A 19,711-nucleotide genomic window follows, 5' to 3' on the forward strand; every position below is an offset into this window, starting at 1 on the left:
CAGAGAGTGACCTTCCAATCTTCCAAAGCCCACAGAAAGTGACCTTTGTATGCAGCTGGGAACAAACAGCCCAGCAGATACGTGCACAGGCTGCCAAGCCCTCTTAAAATACTCCCAATATAACTGGGAGTAACTGGGTAGATACAAAGTAATCCTTCTGTGACCCACAGGGTGGCAGGGTGGATGTGCTTATTTCTGCACACTGCCACCCAGGACACACCACCAGCAGTTGAAGCCTCTTTGCCTGCCTTACCAGTCTGTCTGGTCTCCACAAGCTTGGTGTTAGTTACTAGCAAGCCCAGTAACCAGCCAGAAACCTGGCTTATCTTAGTCATCTCTGCAACCCTGACTGCTCAGAACTGAGTGGGGACAGCACCTGCACGGAACCTTTCTGTATAGGGAAAAGACATGACAGTATTTAACTCCATGGGCCCTTCCTATGCCTCAGGCGATGCCTGGGCAATGAGCCACAGGAAGTGTGGGACAATCTCCAGCTCTTAAGGAGCCAAAGACAAAGGTATGGGATCCTCCAGCCTTTTAGCCAGGACTTCCTATTCTAAGGCTGCAAAACACACTGGCAACCAGGTGCTATGGAGGACACAAACACGGGAGGCCTTTCCGGGAGCTAATCTTTTCCTAGGGGAAAGAGGGCATCACGTAAACTCTGGCTATGTGCCGTAAGGTACATACCAACAGTAGCATCGCCCAAGAGACAATGAAGACACTATGAACTTTTGTGGAATGAATGAATGCCAGGATAGACCACTTGACTGAGAAAAGCAGGGCAAGGAACAGTAGCATAGGAGGCTGCCTGCCCGTAAAAACAAACTTGCAGGGGAAGGGATATATCTCAGCAAATTTGCATATCTGTGCACAATCTATCTCTGAAAGAAGCCAAGAAGCTGGCTCCAAAGGTTCTGAGTTAGGAGTGAAGGAAGATATCTTTCCTTATGTACTGCTTGAATTCCTCACATTACTCAAAAATAGCTACAGCCATTTTAAAATGGATATTTAACATTAAAAATGTTTTCAAAGGATTGTTTTGAACATATAAGAGAAAATTCATAGAAAGAAAAAAATAATAAAAATATCGACAGTGATTCTTTCTAGGAGTGAATTTTACTTGCTTCTTTGATTTCCTGTAGTTCCCAGAATTTCTATAGTAATCAGTATTGTTTCTACACAGAACCAACCAATCAAGCGGACAAAAGGAACTACAAAACAGAGAGACAGTTTATGGAGTAGAAGACTGTGGCAGGGCCTGTATCAGGCAGTGTCCAGCAGCTGAGCTCCAGGGCCACCAGTCACTGAGGCCTAGGGACAGGCTGTTTCCCTGGCCAAAGGGAAGCAGAGACCAAGCCATGCTTTGGGGGCTTCTTGTCCCAGAGCCTACAGGAAGAAGGGCAGCCCAGTGAGCCCACTGGCCTCTAGGACACTGCCCTTTGCACCAAATACCTGGGCCACCTACAGTCCCCTCCTCATTGGCAACCACTGAGTTGTCTCTCCACAGGAGGCAGACACAGAAACCATCTCGGTGCCTCCACGTTTGCTCCCTCTACCCAGGGGCCCCCATGCCCCAAAACAAGCCAAAACTTTTTCACGTAGTCTAGCCCCATGGACTGCTCACCCAGCAGGGACCAGCCTCTGTCTACTACATACTTTCCCATCCAATAAATAAGCTTCAAGCTTCAACACGTGGTCCTGTGGGCAATGCCTCCCCTTCCCTAACAGTCCCATCCCCTCCAATGTGCAGCTGACCACTCTTTTCTAGTGCCCTCTTTGCCCCACTTGCCTCTCTACCCTCCACGCAGCAGCCCACTCTCCATGCACAACCCTGCAATGGCTGTATACCTGTCCTGCACGGCTCGCTCCGCACTTTAGCACCAGGCAGCTGTGTGTGTGGGAGGGGGCGAGCAGCATATACTTGCCTCAGGCTGGATAAAGGAACTCAGAAGGTACTCAGAAAAGAGCTTTATGGGTAGCCTGGGGCTCTCTGAGCCACATAATGAATTGGGAAGACAATAGGAAGCAAAGAAATTGTGCTCAGCAGATGTAAAGAGGGCAGGAATGTGGCCAGGCCAAGGCAGCAGGTTCCTAAGTGTCTTCTTTGTGGTAAAGCAACAGGCCAATGCCCAAGTTCATATTTCACTGAGTCTCCTAAATGGGAAATGTTCCTTTTCCATTTCCTCTACTCTGCCTCCTCCCTGGCTGTCTGGGAAGACCGGCCAAGTGCCAGAGCAGCGATGGGACCCCCAGGAACAAGGTCTATCTAAAGGCCAGCTGCAGGAGTCCCAGGCACAATGGAGAGTCTTAGAAAATCCCTTGAGGTGTTTTTTTCACACATTCCATATGTATCTCTGAGAGGAAGTGGGTGGAGAAAGTTGGTGTTCTCTGTAAACTAGGAGTTTGTTTGCCCCATCACTGGCAAACAGGCTTCAGAGAAATTCTGTACTGCTCCTGATGCTTCTCAGCCCTGGCCGGCTTCACACATTCATGTTACCAGTGGTGTCAGCCTCTCTTCTCACCCCCCAGATATGGAGATATGGAGGGTACTTCCCTTACCCTGGAGCAAGGCAGAGAGAGGACAGGACGGGGAAGTCCCACATGGCCTACCTCCAGAGAACAAGGCCCTTCCCACTTGGCCACCTTGGTCCTTCCTGCCCATACAGACCCCTCAAGAGCCAAAGTAAGAGAGTTGGCATGAGGCTCTCCTTGTAGTAACAGACCACAGTGAAGGGCAAGCAAGATGAGCTTGCAGGGCCAGTGGAGGCCAGCACTGGCCAGAGGGATCAGTAACTTTGACCACAGAAGGCTTTCATTTTAAATATTCAGAGTACAGCCGGGCACGGTGGCTCATGCCTATAATCACAGCACTTGGGAGGCCAAGGCGGGTGGATTGCCTAAGCTCACAGGTTTGAGATCAGCCTGAGCCAAAGTGAGACCTCGTCTCTAAAAAAATAGCCAGGTGTTGTGGCAGGCACCTGTAGTCCCAGCTACTTGGGAGGCTGAGGCAAGAGAATCACTTAAACCCAGGAGTTTGAGGTTGCTGTGAGCTATGACGCCACAGCACTCTACCAATGGGGACAGAGTGAGACTATCTCTAAATAAATAAGTAAATAAATATTCAGAGTACAGAGACATCAGAGCTCTCCCAAGAAAACACACACAGAGATACACCTCCCCCCAATAACCCTCTGTTTGCTTTACCTTGGGACCAACTCATGTCCGCAACATAAACAACAAACGGCGTGCACAACTGCTCCAGAGACTGATCTGATCATTCTTTTGAGACCCATTAAAATGTTTAACCCCCTTGACTCAGTGATCCTGCTTTGGGGAAACTGTCCCATAGAAGTAGTAACAAAACAGGGAAAAGCAAAACAAAATGTCCTATATACAAATGTTTCTGGCAGTATAATCTACCAGGCAGACATCTCTGGCTCTCCTCTGGCAGAGTTCTCTAAAGTTGTACAGCAATGATTTTCAACCAGTGTGCCATAAAAAATTTTAATGATCATTAATTAAAATATTTTCAGAAGAAGTTCAAAGCACAATAAGTATATTCTTTCTTCTCTCTTTTTTTTTGATCAACATAATTTAAATGGGCCACAGAATTTTACCTATAGGTTTAAGAGTGCCATGAGATGAAAAAAAAAAAAGGTTGGAAAACACTGCTAATAGAGCTGCAAGTGCCCTTTCAGAGAGGGGGAACAGCCCAGAACAGTGCAATTATAACACCTGGCTGTGAAGACAAAGAAAAATTCAGTACAAGTAAAGTACAGATCAGGACAGAACGCAGATACTGGAAATAGAAAGGTTATGGAGGGATGTTTTCGTTTGGTGATGGTTTATTATTTATTTATTTATTTTGAGACACAGTTTCACTATGTCTGTCCTGGGTAGAGTGCTGTGGCGTTACAGCTCACAGCAACCTCCAACTCTTTGGCTTAAGCATTTCTCTTGCCTCAGCTGGGACTACAGGCGCCTGTCATAACACCCAGCTATTTTTTTGTTGTTGTTGTCATTGTTAGTTAGCGGGCCCGGGCCGGGTTCAAACCTGCCCCAGTATATGTGGCTGGTGCCCTAAACCACTGAGCAACAGGTGCTGAGCCTGGTGATGGTTTAATTAACATTTTCCTTCAGGACACTTGATGGTTGGCTTAGCCACTCTCAGGCAGAGGAGACCGTTCTGCACTGTCCCCTAGAAAGGCAACTCCGGCCCCACTCCAGGGGACATGGTACAGTACAGGGCAATAATCCTTTTCCTATCTAGCATACACCAGGCCTCCTCTCCTCTGACTGCAGCACATGACACAGGAACTGACTGTGTGCAGGACGGGGTCACATCACAGCCCTGGGGGTGGACAAAGCCTCTCAAACAAACCCTGGAAAACGCCTCTTTAGAGAATTTCAGGAAAAAGGGTAGAAGCCCCCATGTCCTCCCCCACCCCAAATCGTGGACCACAGTGAATAGGCTAACACCGCCTTCTCAGCAGGGGCACCCTCCACACACTGCATCTCCAAGGATACTTCTCAAGACATACTTCAGTACAAGCAGAGGTTGTTGTCGACATTTTCTAGATGTAGAAAACAGCCCGGGTTGAGGGAGGAGCCAGAGCCAGAATCCTAACCCAAGTCTCTAGCCTGGAGGTGGACCCCAACAGGGCTCCTCAGGGACCTGCAACCACTATGGCGGAGTACAGCTGTTAGACGGAGTGGCTGGGGTCCTGCCCAAGGTTGCAGGTGCATCTAATGTTCCTCAAGGGAAAAAAAATCCCCCAGTCTGTGTCCCCAGTGGAGTTCAACCAGTACAGCATCATCCTGGAAACTCGTCCCTCCACGGAAGCCCCATCCTTTCAGCTCTCCAGCTGCCTGAAATACCCTTCCTCAGCCTCTAAAATCACAAGTGTTCCAGGCAGGAGCTTTAACAGGCATGCCCTCCCTTCAACACAGGGAGCCAGAAGAGCCAGAGCTAGTTGGGAGCAACACCGCAATGGGAGCTCCATCAAGACAGATCAATAACTATGGTCACCCAAGTTCACCCAGCCGCGTCAACCCCAAGGGGTGGCAGGCCCTTGAGGGACAGTTTATAAATAGCCAACAGCTGTTGCAGGAAACTACCAGGGCCAAGTGTTAGTTACATCATCAGGCCTCTGGCTTGCTGTGCTGCTATCACGTCCAGGTCATGTGGTCTACACCCACTCTCCTCGGATTCTGCAGAACCCAATTAAGGGTTGAATTTTGCACCCATCCTACCTGAAAATCTACAGCTAATGGATACATAAAGAATTATAAACAGCTGATATGCCAAAAAATACAGGAGTAAAAAATCATGGTACACTCAAAGAAATTTTAAGTAGTCATAGAGAATTTTATAGAAGTACATTAATCAAGACAGTTGTGATATGGCATGTGAAAGAGGTTACAAAACATGTTATAGATACATGCTTATCTATATTTTGCAAGTTTTCTACAATTAAAACATCTGGGGTGGGCACAGTGGCTCATTCCTGTAATCTGAGCCAATTGGGAGGTGGAAGTGGGTGGATTGCTTGAACTCAGGAGCTCAAGACCAGCCTGAGCAAGAGCAAGGCCCTGTCTCTACTAAAAAAAAGTACAAAAACTAGCTGGGCATAGTAGTGGGCACCTGCAGTCCCAACTACTCAAGAGGCTGAGGCAAAAGGATCACTTGAGCCCAAGAGTTTGAAGTTGCTATAAGCTATGATGCCATGGTACTCTACCCAGGGTGACAGAGTGAGGCTCTGTCAATAAAAAAATGAAATAAAACAAAGTAAAATAAAATCCATCTGTAATTTATGTACTTTAAATATCAATTTAAATTTCTTTCTTTCTTTTTTTTTTTTTTGGACACAATCTCACTATGTCGCCTTCGGCACAGTGCTATGGCATCACAGCTCACAGCAACCTCAAACTCTTGGGCTAAAGCGATTCTCTTGCCTCCTAAGTAGCTGGGACTACAGGCACCTGCCACAATGCCCAGCTATTTTTTTGTTGTAGTTGCCATTGTTGTTTGGCAGGCTGGGGCTGGATTCGAACCCACCAGCCCCCGTATACTTGGTCAGTGCCCTTACCACTGAGCTATAGGCACCGAGCCAATTTAAAATTTAAAAGAAGGCTCGGTGCTCATAGCACAGTGGTTACGGCACCAGCCACATACACTGAGGCTGGTGGGTTCGAACCCAGCCCAGGCCAGCTAAACAATGTCAACTGCAACAAAAAATAGCCAGGCGTTGTGGCGGGTGCCTGAGTCCCAGCTACTAGGGAGGCTGAGGCACGAGAATCCCTTGAGTCCAAGAGTTTCAGATTGCTGGGAGCTGTGACGCCACGCTACCGAGGGCAACATAGTGACACTCTATCTCAAAAAAATAAAAGTAAAAAATAAAATTCAAAAGAAGAGAGGAGTAAAGGTTTATTTATAGCAGCTGAGCTAAATCTCAGACGGCCCACAATACTAGAACTAGATTGGCCAGCGTGGCCATGTGGGGCCCAGTAGCTGCAGGGACAGCAGAGTAGCCTGCACAGTCCCCTGCCCTCCCCTCCCACGACTCACCCCATCCCACAAGCCACCGTGGGGAGGTGCATGGTGCTCAATCCCATTGGGCTATGCTGGGCTGCACTCTGCCAAAGAGAGACACTTCTCTTTTCACGGCATAGCTATCTGGCCTTGAAGCCCACCCCTCTGGTCCTTTTAGTTAAAGGCCATGTGGGACACAGGCCACAGCACCTCCCTATATGAAGGAAGCGCTGTACTGGTGGTGGTGGAGCAGAGCCAAGGTGGCTTGCAGTGGGAGCTTGCAGGCGGAGGCAGGAATGGCCTCATTCCTCATCTGCAACATGAGGCTGGATGAGCTCAGCTTTTTCCACTCAGGCCACGGCAAACGGGAACCAGGGAGGGGTTCCAGTGTCAGATCCACTTTTTTTCAGTTGGAGATTTTAGCCAAGTCACTTCACCTGCCTGAACTGTGGTTTCCACACTTATAAACATAGACCACACCTAGTCCCCAGAATGGAGGTGAAGATTTCATGCAAGGGCTTTGGAAGCTGAAGATCACCACATACAAGGTAGCATGATTTTCTTCCACCCAGCACATAGCTCTGCTCCCACCCTGCCTCTTATACACAAAGAAGGGAGGTACCCAATGCCACGCACTGGCTGAGGTGACTTCACTGTACTCCTCAAACCAGTTCTCTTTTGATTCATTCACTCCTTATTCCTGAGAAAAAGAGTCAGGGAAAACAGGGCAGTTGAAGGTCTCTGTGTTGCTGCTTCAGCACAAGACGGCCCCATCCCCACTGCCCATGACTGGGAGATAACTCAGGAGGTGGGGGTGGGAGCCACCCTGGCTGTTACTCTAATGTGGAGCAATGTATGCAGAATCAAGCTGACATCACAGACTGGGACACACCCTGGCGTGTGAACACATCCCTGGGACCTGACTATGGGAACAGAAGGCCTGGTACTGACCTGACTAAAGGGTTTGGGCACCAGGCCAGCACTGGGCCTTGCTGGGGTGGGACCCCTCTCCAGGACAGGGTCACAAACGTATCAACTTGGCGAACAGGTTTTCCTCCCTCAAGGCAACCAGTGGCCTAGTTTCTTTTGCAATATGTGACACCCATTCCAGAGCACACCACTGTCCCTGATGGTGACTGACTTCTCCAGCAGCCTGCAGACCCTGATCCAAAGCCACAGGGAGGCCATGGCTGGGGGGGTTGAGACTTGCTGTTCAGGCACTTAACAACATTGGCCTCCAACACCACAGAGGGTGTGCAACACTTCCCTTCTCCTCCCACTGGGATGTCTATTGGGTTGTCAGCCCCAGCCCAACAGTTCTTCCCATAAGGCAGAGCACCAATGACTGTTAGCCAGAAACCCTACCCTAGACACGCCTCCAAGGCACGTATCAGCAGACCTGCCATCAGGAGGAAGTGACTGAGGTCTTAAAAAAAACAGGGAGCTGACAGGAGTGCCCCTCTTGCTTTTCAGGGTATATCCTCTTATCTCAGCCATAGCAGGGGGCTAAGGGAGGGATGAGTCATCAATGCCTCTCAGAGTTAGCCAACATGAAGGTTGGGTGGCACAGGATGAGAGCCAGTCCAGAAAAACAGGGGCCGTTCTGGGTGGAACACAGGCCCCCTTCCCATAGAGCCTGGCCTGGTGTGGTCGACCTGATGGCTCATGCCCACCCGATGGAGACTTGGTTGTATGGGATGGGATAGGATTTCACTCAAAGAGGGGGGGAATTTCAGTCTATAGATTCAATGCATTTGTGACCAAAATCCCAGCAAACTTAAAAAAAAAAACCAGACACTAACCACTTTGGGAGGCCAAGGCAGGTAGATCACCTGAGCTCAGGAGTTTGAGATCAGTCTGAGCAAGAGAGAGACCCCCATCTCTAAAAAATAGGCAGGCGTTGTGGTGGATGCCTATAGTCCCAGCTACTCAGGAGGCTGAGGCAAGAGAATCACTTGAGCCCAAGAGTTTGAGGTTGCTATGAGCTATAATGCCACAGCACTCTACTGAGGGCGACAAAGTAAAACTCAACTACCCACCCGCCCCCCAAAAAAAAACATATTACCAAGCTGATCATAAAATGTATACGGAAAGACAAAATAAATAAGCAGGCAAGATAATGCTAAAAAGGTCTCCTCAGGCAGCAGGGAGGAGCACAACCAGGGAGGCAGAGGGGTGATTCTTTAGGATGGCTGGAGAAGAACAAGGTCCTGGGGTGCCCACCCGCAAACCTGGATATTCCCGTTTCCTCAGCTATACACCCTGGTCCCTCAGTGTATCTGGTTAGACAAATGGATCTGCAGAATGAGGCCATACCCTGCTTCTTTGTTAACAGTCTGTCTCCCTCCATAGAATTCAGCTCCCTGAGAGGAGGGGCTGTGCTTTGTCCACTACTGCCTTCCTGGGCCCTAGAACGGTTCCCTATACAGAGCAGACAACCGATAACGTCAGTACTTCTTGACTGATTAACACACATAAAGTATCACTTTGTGCTTCTAAATTTGATGTAAGTATTCCTGCCTCCCATGCCTTAATTCCAAAACCTGCTTTTTCCTTCACTCAACACCCTGTTTGACATCCAGTCACATGGTTCAGCATTCACATCTCCTACTGCACAACCCACCCACCTGTTAGTCAATAACCTTTCCTTCTCCTCAAGGAGGAAGAGGAGGCGTAGAAGGAGAATCAGAGAAGAGACCATCAGCAAGTGAAAGAAAGCACAGAAATTGGAACTCTAAGGAGCAGCTGAGAACCTAAAAATAAGCCCGAAGTTCCATGGGCCTCTGAGTAGTTACCACAGAAAGGGAGAACTGTGCAGGCACCCACCGCCAAATCATGTTAAGTCTGGAGTCACTGGCAAAGAAGCAACAACCTGGCTTTTGTCTTTGCAGCACCAGCCAGGGACACTCAGGTGCTGAGGGATAAGGCCCAACAAAAAGGCACCACCCCAGCGTCAAGGGACATACTCTGTCACTGAGCAGCACAAGCTCTCAGCACAGAGTTGGTTCTCATCTGAGCCTGAGTGAGGACAGTATAAAAGTACTCTATAAATGGTGTTTGATAAAAAGGCAGAGATGAGGGCCTGCACTTGGGGAGGTACCACTCACAGTGATAAAGGCGAAAAACGGCTGTGGCATTAGGGAAGACCTGCTCCAATGCGCTTACCCAGCATCTTCTAGGGAGCACGCCCTCTCCTCCTGCCCCTTCTCAAAGCACAGTTCAGCCCCTATTGGCTCCACGCCCCTAGCTCAGTGAGTAGGGTGCCAGCCACATACATTGAGGCTGGCAGGTTCAAGCCCAGCCCGGACATGCTAAATAACAATGACAACTGCAACCCAAAAAATAGCTGGGTGTTGTGGCAAGTGCCTATAGTCCCAGCTACTTGGGAGACTGAGGCAAGAGAATCACTTAAGCCCAAGAGTTTGAGTTTGCTGTGAGCTCTGACAGCACAGCACTCTATTGAGGGCGACATAGTGAGACTCTGTCTCAAAAAAAAAAAAAAGATTTGCCCCTAAGTTGGCAGGTACCTGCACAGGGCCTATGTCTGAAGCAAGCTGCTCAGGGCAGAGGAAATCAAGATGCACGGTCTGACCCCAGGCAAATAGCCCCATTCCAGGGCTGAGTGTCAGAGGGAGGGCATGAGACCTCAGCAACTGTTGGCAGGGGATGCTTGTCAGACAACTCACAAAGATCAGTCCCACAGCAATTCCTGCCCCACACACCGGTTCCTGCAAACAGGGATTTCTGAGGCAAAGCAGCAGCATCTGAAGTTCTGTGGAGCTTGCTGCCCTTAGACTATAGGAAGCACTCATGACTGCAACCACAGGGGAGGACACCCAAGCCCCTCACATGTGCTGTGTTCAGGCAACTTAAGTTGTCAACTGCAGGACAGTATTTGGCAAAAGAGGATAATACTCTAAATGAACTACTGAGGGAGCAAAGACAGTAGGTGGGGGAACACAGGCAAAGAAGAAAGAGGCAGCCTTGCAAAATCAAAGGTGAAGGAGAGACGAAAAAGACCTCCAGGCTGAAAGGATGCTACAAAGAGATGGACGGACAATGCCAAGTGTGAGGGGAGGCTAAAGGGAAACAGAGGAGGTTGGATGAGGCCAGATGGCCCAGGCAGAGCTTTACAAGCCAGGCCAGAAGAAGGACCTGATTTTACAAAAAGCAGATGAGAAGAATAAAAAGACATACGAGGGTTGGAAAGAAATATTGGTGACTGAGAAAGAACTGGATGATAAACGGGGGAAAGGAGGCAGAGAAGACCCCAAGGAGTGAAGCGGTTGAGATTTTCAGGTCTGAACAAAGCAGCTAGCTGTAGGGGTAGAAGGAAGAACAGGCAGAAACTCTGAACACAGAGCTGGGAAGATATAAAGACCTGGGGACCGATGGGCACTGCAGGAGAGAGCAAAGCCAAGAGCTGCGCACAGGATTACCTGTGTTTCTCGCCTTCTTCCTCCTCTTCTCTGAGCTGCTTGGTCTTTGGCTCCCCATCTTCTTTGTCCTGCAAAGAAAGGGAGAAAAACCACTTGCTAAGATGGATGCTCCTACTTCTAGTCCATGGTACCCAGGGAGCTAAGGAAGAATAGGACTTCTCAGGAGCCAGACACCCTGGCAAGGACCAGCTTGGGGTCCTGGCCTCCAAGGGGACACAAGTGTGCTACATCTGACGGCACAACACTGGATCCTCATTGCCCAAGCAGAAGTTAAAAATCCATGACCCTAGCCTAGTCCCAGGTGCATGGTGAACACTGGCAAGAAGAGCTGGAAGGTTTTAGGTGGTGAGAAATGGAGCTGATTGGTGCCACAGAGGGCCCACACTGGCAGGCCACCAGCCACCTTCATGGGTTTGGATGGTCAGCCACCTGCTGACCTGAAAGAGATGGAGGAAAGAACAGTCACTAGCAACCAGGGCAGGACAAAACCTCAGCCCTCCTAAATCCCGTCCCAGGCCAGAGACCTCTCCAAGAATATCTATTTGGTTCCTTTTAGAAGTAACATGACTCAAACTAGGACCAGGCTTAGTGGTGAGACTAAGACTCTCACCACTCAGGCCTGCAATATATTCTGGGAGAAAGAGCCAAAAGGAATTAGTTTGAATTTATTTATTTATTACTTTTTTTTGAGACATAGTCTCACTATGTCACCCTCAGTAAAGTGCTATGACTTCACTGCTCACAGCAACCTCAAACTCTTGGGCTTAAGCGATTCTCTCGCCTCACACTCCCAAGTTGCTGGGACTACAGCTGCCCACCACAACGGCCGGCTATTTTTTGTTGTTGTTGTTGCAGTTGTCATTGTTATTTAGCTGGCCCAGGCTGGCACCATAACCACTGTGCTATGAGTGCCGAACCTAGTTTGAAGTTTCTATGGGAGAAATTTCTTGTAAAGCTGGTTCTTTTGACTTCCCACCTCACTTTTTTTTTTTTTTAAGTCTAGGGAAGTCATGTTCACCTCATCTCAACCTTCACATGGTAAGTTTGTTCTCCAGGAGCACTGAGGGCCACAGTGTTTCCACCTCCAGCAGAAATGCCTTTCTGGGCTTCCTTCCTTCTTACTGTCATCATGGCTGCTAAATCAGCCTGCCCTGCAGACAAACTGGCACACAGGGCAGGGGGGTGCATGTGTATGCTAAAATGCACGTGACCATGCCTTGGGTCCAGTGCATGGACTAAGAGGCCCCTGGACAGAGAGCCCTGTCATGGGTTTCCCTGCATGCCAGGGTTGGCACCCTGGAGGTATCAATGCTTGCTTCATTATTGGCAGTGACCTGCCTTTGACTCTCACTAGAGCAATGTTCTGAGAGATATCTGTGAGTTCCTTCCAAAGGGAACCTGCCATGGCAGATATAAGAATGAGCTGGCGCTGACATATAAATCACAAGTAAAATATCTGCTTGGCCTACCTCTCTGAGCTGGGAGAGACTAGCAACCAGGGCAGGACAAAAAAGAGGTTTGTTTATGCCACTGACAACTGCCTCCCTGCAAGTGGCATCTGCTTCATGAGTCACTTCCTGCCAATGTTCATTGTGAAGACCCTGAGGACGGCAACTAGGTCCCCACCATTTCTTGGGCACGCACCAAGCAGAGAGCACACCACCAAACCCAGGCTGGAAGCCTGGCTCACTTTCTGTAACAGGAACAGATCAAGGCACCATGGTCCCACAACTCAGGTTAGCTTCATCTCATGGGGATGAGGAGCAGGAACAAAATCACCAAGTGACAATGGCTACATGAGAGAGGTCAACATGGTTCCTGGGGGATGGGTGAGGGATTTCCCGCTGAAGAAATGAGAATAATTTGGGTGTTACAGGATGGAGGACAGGAGTGAGAAGAGCATTCTGGCACAGCCTGAGCAAGGGGGTATGTGGTCTGAGGACACTGCAGGTGGCTGAAGAAGCAGGGGGGTGAAGGTAAGTGCTGAGTGAGACTGTCGAGGCAGGTGGGGGCCAATCAGAGGCTCTGGCCAGTGTTTTAAGGCAACAGGAGCCCCAAGAGAGCCTGGGGAAGAGACTGCACACCCCTGCAGGGCCAGGTAGGCCATGAGGTACAGAGGCATATGCTTGATGAAGGCAAAGAGGGAAGGCAAAGAGCAGAGTACAAACACTTAACTGAGAAACAAGTTAGGGTTCTCCCGAGGCTCCTGTGACCCAGATGGGGCTTCTACAGAGGCCCAGCTAACAGAAACACATCTCCCTGACGAAAGGATAGCTGATGAAGCAAACCAGAATCCCAGACAGTCTAACAAAGAGTTCCTTCCCAACTGCCAGCAGTGCACTCCCTGAAGGCTAGCCCCTGAAATGCCTGCCCTTGGTGAACAGGGCCAGAAGCAAAGGACAGAAAGGGCTTAGCTTTCCCCAAAGTGGGCTAATGGGGCAAGGCCCCCCACCCCACAAGAAGGCTTCTTTCCATAGGGATTCTGATTACCAGAACCACTGGACAGAAGAGGGGGGGACTGCAAGAAAGGGACAAGACCTGTTCCGGCCCATGGGCAAGTTCAAATCACTGCCACCAACCTTCTGGAGGCCCAGAGACACTCGAGTGCCTCAGCAAAGGCCAAGTTATTCATTAATGAATGAGAAAACATCCAACTATCTCAATGACATTTTTAAAAAATGCCCAGCAATCTGGCAGGTGTGGTGCAGCACTAGCTCTGCAGAGAGGGTAGGGTTAAGGATGACCCAGCCTCAGATGCTGTGCAAAGAGCAGGGTTTCAAGAAAGATAAAGATACACATTTGTGGCAGCAGCAGGTGAACAAATAACAGGCCACCTAAGTAGGGGGATGAGGTGTGCTCCAGTCTTCCTGCTGAAGAGTGATTCAAGAGCTGACTCCCACCTGTAATCCTAGCATTTTAGGAGGCTGAGGCACGAGAATCATTTGAAGCCAAGAGTTCAAAACCAGTCTGAGCCACATGGCGAGACCTCGTCTCTATAAAAAGTAGAAAAATCTTGGGCAGCTCAGAAAACCTGTGGCTCAGTGAGTAGGGCGCTGGCCCAATATACCCAGGGTGGTGGGTTTGAAGCCGGCCCCGGCCAAACAGTAACAACAACAACAAAAAAAAATAGCCAGGCGTTGTGGCGGGTACCTGTAGTCCCAGCTACTCTGGAGGCTGAGGCAAGATAATCGCCTAAGCCCAAGAGCTGGAGGTTGCTGTAAGCTGTGACGCCACAGCACTCTACCAAGGGCGACAAAGTGAGAGTCTGGGGAAAAAAAAAAAAAAGAAAAGAAAAAGTAGAAAAACCATCTAGCCATAGTGATGCATGGCTGTAGTCCCAGCTACTCAGGAGACTGAGGCAGAAGATCACTTGACCAGGGAATTTGAATTTGCAGTGAGTTACAATCATACCATAACTCCCTGTACCACAGCTTGGATGACAGAGACCCCATCTCAAATGATTAATCGATAAGACAAGCACTCAGGAGAAGCAAAGTAGCTTTTGGGTGACCCTGGCCTTGGTCACAAGGTATGACCCCTACTGCCTGGGATGGTGAAAGGACATGCAGATCAGCCTGGAAACCCATCCCTGATGGAGAGACTCAAAGAACCTCAGACCTGAAGTGCTCCCAAGATAGCTGGCTGCAGATCCTCAATTTAACCCATGAGGAAACCTGGGAAATGGCTGTCATGGAAAGAGAAAAGGATAAGATTTGCCCAAGGTCACAGAACCCGTCAATGGTAGCTGCAGGTCTAAACCAACGTCCTCCTAATCCTGGCCCTGTGTTCTTGCCACAGAGACAAGTGATAGCCTATCAAGAGTGGCGCTGAGTTCCTAAAAACAGCTCAGATTCCAGCTGCCTCGCCTGTGCTTCCCACCCGGTTCAGACCTGGCCATGTGCACTTGGATGCAGCCACAGACAGCCCAAGCGCAGGTCTAGGTCCTGGTGGACATCCAGAATGAGAACCAGCAGGAGCCTGGGTCCACAGCATCCCTGGGAATCTAAAGACACCTCCCCCATCCTAAGACTTAAGTCAGACTTGATGTCTCACCCCTCCCTACCCACACCCTCCCAGACCTCTCCACCTTTCTCCCTCCTTCCCAATGCCTATTCTCACCTCAGGTCCCCACCACAACTAAGCTTCCCCCTCCTCCCCTCCAGCCAAACCTGCCTGCCATCCATCCATCCATCCCCTCCACTCTGGAGTATGCAGCTGCCCCCAGCTCTTTCTTCAACCCATCTCCCCTTAGTCTCTCTCCACCCTATGCATCTATGTCACTGGGCGTCCTCTTCGAAGATACCAGTCAGATCACACTACAGCCTCTGCCTAGAACTCTCACTAGCTCCCCACACCCTCCAGGACAACAGCCACTCCTCTTAACCCTACCTCCCTGGCCCAAGATGGTACAGTCTCCCAAGGCCCCACCACTCATCCTGTTCACCACTGGCCTCTGTTCAGAACACTCTCATATCCAACCTTTTGTCTCAAATTCGGAAATGTCCACTTTGATAACCCACAAGAAAAGCTACACCCTAGCTAGTCCTAGAGGCCAGCTCAAAGGCCACCTCTTCAAGACGGCTATCCGAGATTCTCAGGCAAAGAGCCTTCTCACTTCTATGGGCCTAGTGCATAACAGAGTCTGACTCTAGGCCCAGGACACAAGCCTGTGGCTATTCCTATTCACATCCAGGCTTAAATACCCCTTCCTTCCCTAATTTCCTCTCAGCATGGGGCAACTCCTGGAATACCTCAAGGCCTAACCCAGGGCCTGGGTTAGACAATCTCCAATGACTCTTTGCCAATTTTACTACTACTCTCCTCACCAACCCCAGAAGAGTCAAACTCTCAGGAACACTGGTAGATGGAGGGCAGGACAGTCAGGCCTGGACTGCGGCCCTTCCCTAGCCCTCCTTCTTGCCTCTGGCAGCACGCTCACATTTCTGACACTAGCCGGGGACTCCATGCATAGACCTTGCAGCCCAGCCCTTACCTCCCCCTGGAGCCTACAGGGGGGAAGAAGGAACCCAGGAAGGACTTCAGGAGCTCCTAAAACATCACTGCCCAAAATATAGCCTGATTGGGTTGTTTCCTGTTTGAAATCCTTTTACCAGAGGCAAAATTTACAGATAAATTGAGTTGTGGAGGATTGATATTATTTCTTCCTTAAAGCCATCTTGGCCTGAAGTTGTCTTTAGGAGAAGATTTTAGACATAGGACTATACAGATTTTTTATTTCTTCTTGAGTAAGATTGTTAATTTATGCCTTTCAAAGAATATCCATTTCACCTAAGTTACTAAATTTACTGGCATAAAGTGGCTTATATTATTATTACTTTAAAGAAGATCTGTCATTATATCCACCAACATTAATAATTTGTGTCTTCTCTCTTTATCAGACTGGCTAGAAAGAGGCTTATCAATTTGGGGACATGCCTCCATCTCATCTCCTCCACTAGCTAAGCACACCTGCCTCTGGATGGCACACAAAGCTTGAGGACAGCACTAATCCCCACTGCTGGAATGTAGGACCATTACTAGAAGCTCAAGCAACAACCAGACATGCAGGAGAGAGGGAGGGAGAAGAAGGCTGCTGTATCTCCCTCTGTTGCCCCTTCCTACCCAGATAAGATTAGGGTCCCTCTTTCCTTGCACCTCCCAGGCGCCAGATCTGCTGCCTTGGGTACAAGAATAGAAGAAACAAAAACCCTGCCCTTACAGATCCCAAGTCTGTTCAAAGGAGCAGACTTAGAAATGCAACTGTGCCACGAGGGGTGAGGAAAGCTTTATTTATTTATTTATTTATTTGTGGTTTTTTGGCCGGGGCTGGGTTTGAACCCGCCACCTCTGGCATATGGGACCGGCGCCCTACTTCCTGAGCCACAGGCGCCGCCCGAGGAAAGCTTTATTAAGTGCTTTGTACCCTTGGGGAACTGGCAAGGGACAGCATTATCAGGGAAAGAAGCAACCTTAAACTCAATTCTAAACATCCGATGGGGGAGAGGGGGTTTGCCAGGCAGCTAAAGAAGGCAGAACATTCTGGGAGTGAAGTGGACAGGAGAGCAAGGGGGCCGTCCCAGTCTACAGAGCAGACCCACACAGCGGGCAGGGCCTTCCTCTAGTGCTGTGGGAGGGCTGAACCCAGCAAGAAGGCCAACACTCTGAAAGGGCACTCTGGTAGCCCAAAAGATAAGTCACGGGAGGAAAAGGGGGAAACCAGAAGTCAGGCGAGATGCTCCATGCCCAGCCTGCCGCTTCCTGTGTGTAAGGTCAAAAGGAGGGCTGGGAACTGTCAAGGGGGCAGGTGGGCCTGAATGGGTTGGCTGAAGCAGGAGAGCCTGAGTGGGAGGGTCAGCAATAAGCCCCTCCCTTCCCCTAGGACTTTCCAGAGATTCAAACTTTGGTAAGCCGCTGCCTGAGGCTCTCTCTTCCAGAAGGGTATAAGAGAGGCAGGAAAGACTTAGGAGAGACATTCCATCTTCTGATCTGAGGCCCTCCCACCCTTAGACCATTCCTGAAGCAGCTGGAGACCCAACAGGAACTCAGGGATGCCGGCACTTTCTAATGCCCAAGTGAATATGCCTCGTTAGCTGAGCATGCCTGCTATAATGTTCATGAGAAACAACCCCCTATTTCAACTAAGAGAAAACAAGGCTTCGAAATGGTAGCCTCCTAACAAGAGGTGAAACTGGCCCCAGTTTGAGTCTTTCTAGTTCTGATTTGGGACCAACATGAGATAAAAAATAAAAAAGAGATGGGCATACCGTACCTGCAGCAACAGCAAAAAGAGACTGACAGTCTGGGGTGAACCTGGCAGGTTCTTATAATTTCATCCTGTTGCCCATCCTCAGGGCCAGTGCAATAACTCCATGCTGGGGTGGAGGGACTTCCTGTCGGGTGTGGCTGCAGCAGAAGCTGTGTTCCAAGGGCACTTAGGGGGTAGGGCAGTCACTCTGAGTCTGACTCACTCTGAAGATGAAGCGATAAGCTGTGGGCTGAATGCCATCCTGCTTGGGAGCAGAAACGCCACCGTTCTCTAGGCTCTGATTCTCCTGGGCAGCCTAACATCCCATTGGGCTGTAGTGCTGCTCACTCTGCGTCCTCCTGCATCAATCTGCTGCTAAGATTACCAAGCCTGAACATTCACTCTGTCTGCCCACCAGTCTGTGACTTCCTTGAGGGCAGACAATTGTCTTACCTGTCTGTAACCATAGGCCTGACAATAACCACAATAGGCACAGCACAATGGTAGGACACGTGCAGGCAGGGGTTCTATCAGACCCTGATGGGGAAATCCCAGCTCTATTTCATCCTGGCGATGTGTCCTTGGACTAGTTATACAATCTATATGGCCTTCCAGCCCAGGCTTGCTCATCTATGAAAATGAAGACAATCATACCAACATCATAGCACTATTACAAGAAGGAAATGACAAAGGAGGAAGTGGAATAGCTTGCAACTTGGGTGGACAAGGCAGCAGAGCCTGAAGGGCAGGGAAAATTGGCCAAGGCTGGAAGGAAAGGGCTTCAGAAAAGCTGTCAGGGCCACAGGTCCCGATAAGCTTCCACTTCTACGGTTCTCATCAGATGTTCTCAACCACCCTGTGAGCAGACAGGGCAATGTTATAACGGCAGCTTCATCAAGACATCAGAAGACAGAATTTCTGACTTCCCATTCAGACAGTGCTTCACAGAGTTGGGCTCAGAGTTCAGCAGGGGTGGATGGGGACCACCATCCAAGTCTGGGGTCAGTTAAGAGCCACTGCTCCCCTGTGGGTGCTGGCATTCCCTAATGGCTTGTGAACAGAGAGAGAACACAATGCTGAGCTGGAGGCTGGGACGACAGCAAGGCTGGAGACAAGGACAAGAGATAAGAGCCGGAACTAGGTCAGTGGCAGTGGACTAGAACAAGGGGGTGCCTGAATGCTGTGGGGAGACAGGGAGGAGCCAGAAATGGCTGAGGTTCTGCTGGTGACTCACTGGGGGAATGAAGGTGCCTTTGACAAAAAGGTGGTGGTGCTTAGAGGACAAAGGGAAAGGGTGTGGCAGCTTACCAGCAGACTGAGGTGAGGCCTAATGCCTAGAGCCTGATGAGGGGCCAGTGCCTGATCTCTGCAGGGAGAAGGAGGATCCACTCCTCACGGAAGAGAGAAGCAGGGTTGACCCCAGGCTGCATGTCGATCTTGAGGCTGTGGCAGCAGAGCCAGAGCACATGACCTTGCCCCAGATGACCAGTGATATCCGGCATGTGTCAGAGGAGCTGGCCCCAAATCAAATCTGGTCCTAATCTTGCTACAAGTGCATCGGGGAAACCAGCTACAAGTACTCAAAGGAGGCAGCAGATAACTCCTCCAGCAGATTTTCTTTATTATCAACAAATATTAACAGGCTCCCTGTGCTAGATAATCCACGCTGGGTACTGAGGAGAAAAAGAAACAGGAGGCACCTAACGTTGGCACAGCAGGGTGGGGATTTTCAACCTGGGCTCATGGACAGATTCCAGGGGTCACAGGTCAGGTGTGAGAAGCTACACCTTTCTGGAGTAATCCTGAAAGAACCCAGAGCTCTTCAGAGTCTCACCTGGTGGTGACCCAGAGAGGAAAGGGAAGATGTCAAGAGGCCACTGAGAGAGCACATGAGGTGTCTGGGGAGGCTCTCAAAGGAAGTGTCAACTGTCCTGCATCTTACAGGATGAGGGGGGTGGGCATGGGAAGGGCAGAAGAGGAACAACCAGGGTA

The 19,711-nt window shown here is 49.7% G+C and overlaps 1 protein-coding gene across 1 annotated transcript in view; it reads right to left on the bottom strand.

Moving 5' to 3' along the window:
- CCDC12 (coiled-coil domain containing 12) overlaps nucleotides 1-19,711 on the bottom strand; it is a 60,193-nt gene that overhangs the window by 12,590 nt on the left and 27,892 nt on the right. Inside the window, exon 2 of the mRNA XM_053600460.1 lies at nucleotides 10,975-11,042. Coding sequence (XP_053456435.1) covers nucleotides 10,975-11,042 — 68 coding nt within the window. The remainder of the gene's footprint in view (nucleotides 1-10,974; nucleotides 11,043-19,711) is intronic.

Source organism: Nycticebus coucang, chromosome 8, assembly GCF_027406575.1.
Source record: "Nycticebus coucang isolate mNycCou1 chromosome 8, mNycCou1.pri, whole genome shotgun sequence".
Classification (NCBI taxonomy): Eukaryota; Metazoa; Chordata; class Mammalia; order Primates; family Lorisidae; genus Nycticebus; species Nycticebus coucang.